At 40.4% G+C, this 2,508-nt stretch overlaps 1 protein-coding gene across 2 annotated transcripts in view; it reads left to right on the plus strand.

The window, feature by feature from the left end:
• Positions 1-2,508, plus strand: part of NOL11 (nucleolar protein 11) — a 26,392-nt gene that overhangs the window by 2,767 nt on the left and 21,117 nt on the right. For both annotated transcript variants that reach the window (XM_012803164.2, XM_023511109.1), the window contains exons 2-3: positions 226-339; positions 462-518. In XM_012803164.2, the coding sequence (XP_012658618.1) occupies positions 226-339; positions 462-518 (171 nt within the window). The remainder of the gene's footprint in view (positions 1-225; positions 340-461; positions 519-2,508) is intronic.

Genomic DNA, 2,508 nt, shown 5'->3' on the forward strand with positions numbered 1-2,508 from the left:
CCCATTGCTCCCAGCCTCTGACAGCCACTATTCTTTCTGTCTCTATTAATTTGACTACTGTGGGTACTTCACATATGTGAAATTTTAAGTATTTGGCTGTTGTGACTACTGATTTTTTTAGTTTAGAAAATTTGTTAAATGATATCATTTTAGTGGTTTCTTTCATTTTGATTGTAAGTTTAGTTCTTTTTAGTGTCTCAAATATGTTTATTTTAATTTCATTAGGTTTCTGATCAGAAACCCTTGGGGAGCTGGTCAGTGAAACAAGGTCAAATTATAACATGTCCAGCTGTCTGTAACTTTCAAACTGGAGAGTATATTGTTGTACATGATAATAAGGTAAGTTTTAAAACTTTTATAACATGTTAAATATAAATCTAATGTTGATTTATTAACTATCTGTGTTTATTATATATAAATAGAGAATGGAATGCATATTAACTTGTATGTTTTGATTTAAGGTTTTGAGAATATGGAATAGTGAAGATATAAACCTGGATAAAGTATTTAAAGCCACAGTAAGTCTTTAGATTTCCAACATATTTATTTAGCTTACTGATGAAACAGAATCATTCATAATAGAGCATGTGTTATTTATCTTAATGCCTCTGGGAAAGGGAACATAAGGTTATAATCAGTTTTTCATTTTAGTTTGTGGACTTCCTGTGCCCTTTCTCAGAATAGACCCTGCAAGCTTTGTGTTTTGCACACAATATGATAAAAAAAAAAAAATGTGGCTCGGCACCTGTGGCTCAAGTGGCTAAGGTGCCAGCCACATACACCTAAGGTGGCAGGTTTGAATCCAGCCCCTGCCTGCCAAACAACAATGATGGCTGCAACCAAAAAAATAGCCAGGCGTTGTGGCAGGCGCCTGTGGTCCCAGCTACTTGGGAGATAAGAGGCAGGAGACTCGCTTGAGCCCAGGAGTTGGAGATTGCTGTGAGTGATGCCACAGCATTCTACCCAGGGGGACAGCTTGAGACTCCATCTCAAAAAAAAAAATGTGACTAGCTGTACCTTTTCTACTAATGACCTAAAGTGTGTTAAGTAACTTTTTCTTAGTTATAAAATGAGAATCTCAAACTAGGTTAGTCTCAAAAGTTCCTTCTAGTTTTTGTTTTTGTTTTGAGATAGCATCTCACTCTGTCACCCTGGGTAGAGAGAGTATCATGGCATAGTTCAAAGCAACCTCAAACTCTTGGACTCACGTGTTCCTTTTGCCTCAACCTCCCCAGTAGCTGGGCTACAGGCACCCACCACAACGCCTTACTAGTTTTTCTATTTTTAGTAGAGACAGGATCTCATTCTTGCTCAGGCTGGTCTCTAACTCCTAAGGTCAGGGGATCCTCCCACTTTGGCCTCCTGGAGTGCTAGGATTACAGGTTTGAGCCATCACACCCAGCGAGTTCTTTCTAGTTCTAAATGTCTATCTCTAGGGGCCTGGGGAGGTGGCTCATGCATGTAATCCTAGCACTCTGGGAGGCTGAGGCAGGTGGATTGCTTGAGCTCACGAGTTTAAGACCAGCCTGAGCAAAAACCGAGACCCCATCTTTACTAAAAATAGAAAAACTGAGGCAAGAGGATCACTTGACCCAAGAGTTGGAGGTTGTTATGAGCTGTGACACCACAGCACTCTACCCAGGGCAACAGCTTGAGACCCAGACTCAAAAAAATAAAATAAATGTCTAACTCTAAATATAATTGGCATATTTTCTAAGTGGCTTACAATAAGGCTAATTCAGAAATAATGCACTTGTTGCCTGGATCCTTGAAACTTCTGGCTAGCTAGCCATGCTGTTTCCTGGCTCTAGTCTTTTCATTTACTTTGGAATAGCACAATACTAAATTTACACAGTGGAGGTTGTTTTCTTTTTGTTTGTTTTACCTCACATATGTTGTTAGCTTCTTTTCCTGAGTTTGCAGGCTATAGTTATAATTGTAGCATTAGTTCTTATCTAACACTAGAACTACGTGTTCTTCTGCATTAGTGGCTTTAATTACACCTTCTCTACCCCCAGTTTTGGGAGACTTAGGTTTTAGCCTACCCTCTAGTATTAAATATTCACAGTGGATAAACCATAAATGAGTAAAAAAGGTTGCCTATGGAGGAGAGTCAGGGGCAGGGTAGAGAGGGTAAAAGCAAAAGTAAGACTTCTCAATATTCTGTGTTGTACCTTTGGTTTTGGGATCATACATTGTTATAAAGCAAAAAGTTAAATAAAAATGAAAACCAATCAGTCCCTTAAAGATAAGCCTTCTAAGCCATGTGCAATTGGTCATCCATCTGTAATCCTTGCATGGTGGTAGGCTTAGCCAAGAGGATCACTTGAGGCCAGTAGTTAAAGACTAGCTTGGCTCGGCGCCTGTGGCTCAAGCGGCTAAGGCGCCAGTCACATACACCTAAGGTGGCGGATTCGAATCCCCAGCCCGGACCCGCCAAACAACAATGATGGCTGCAACCAAAAAATAGCCGGGCGTTGTGGCGGGCGCCTGTGGTCCCAGCTACTT

Source organism: Otolemur garnettii, unplaced genomic scaffold (assembly GCF_000181295.1).
Source record: "Otolemur garnettii isolate 467f Iridium unplaced genomic scaffold, OtoGar3 scaffold00018, whole genome shotgun sequence".
NCBI classification, from domain to species: domain Eukaryota; kingdom Metazoa; phylum Chordata; class Mammalia; order Primates; family Galagidae; genus Otolemur; species Otolemur garnettii.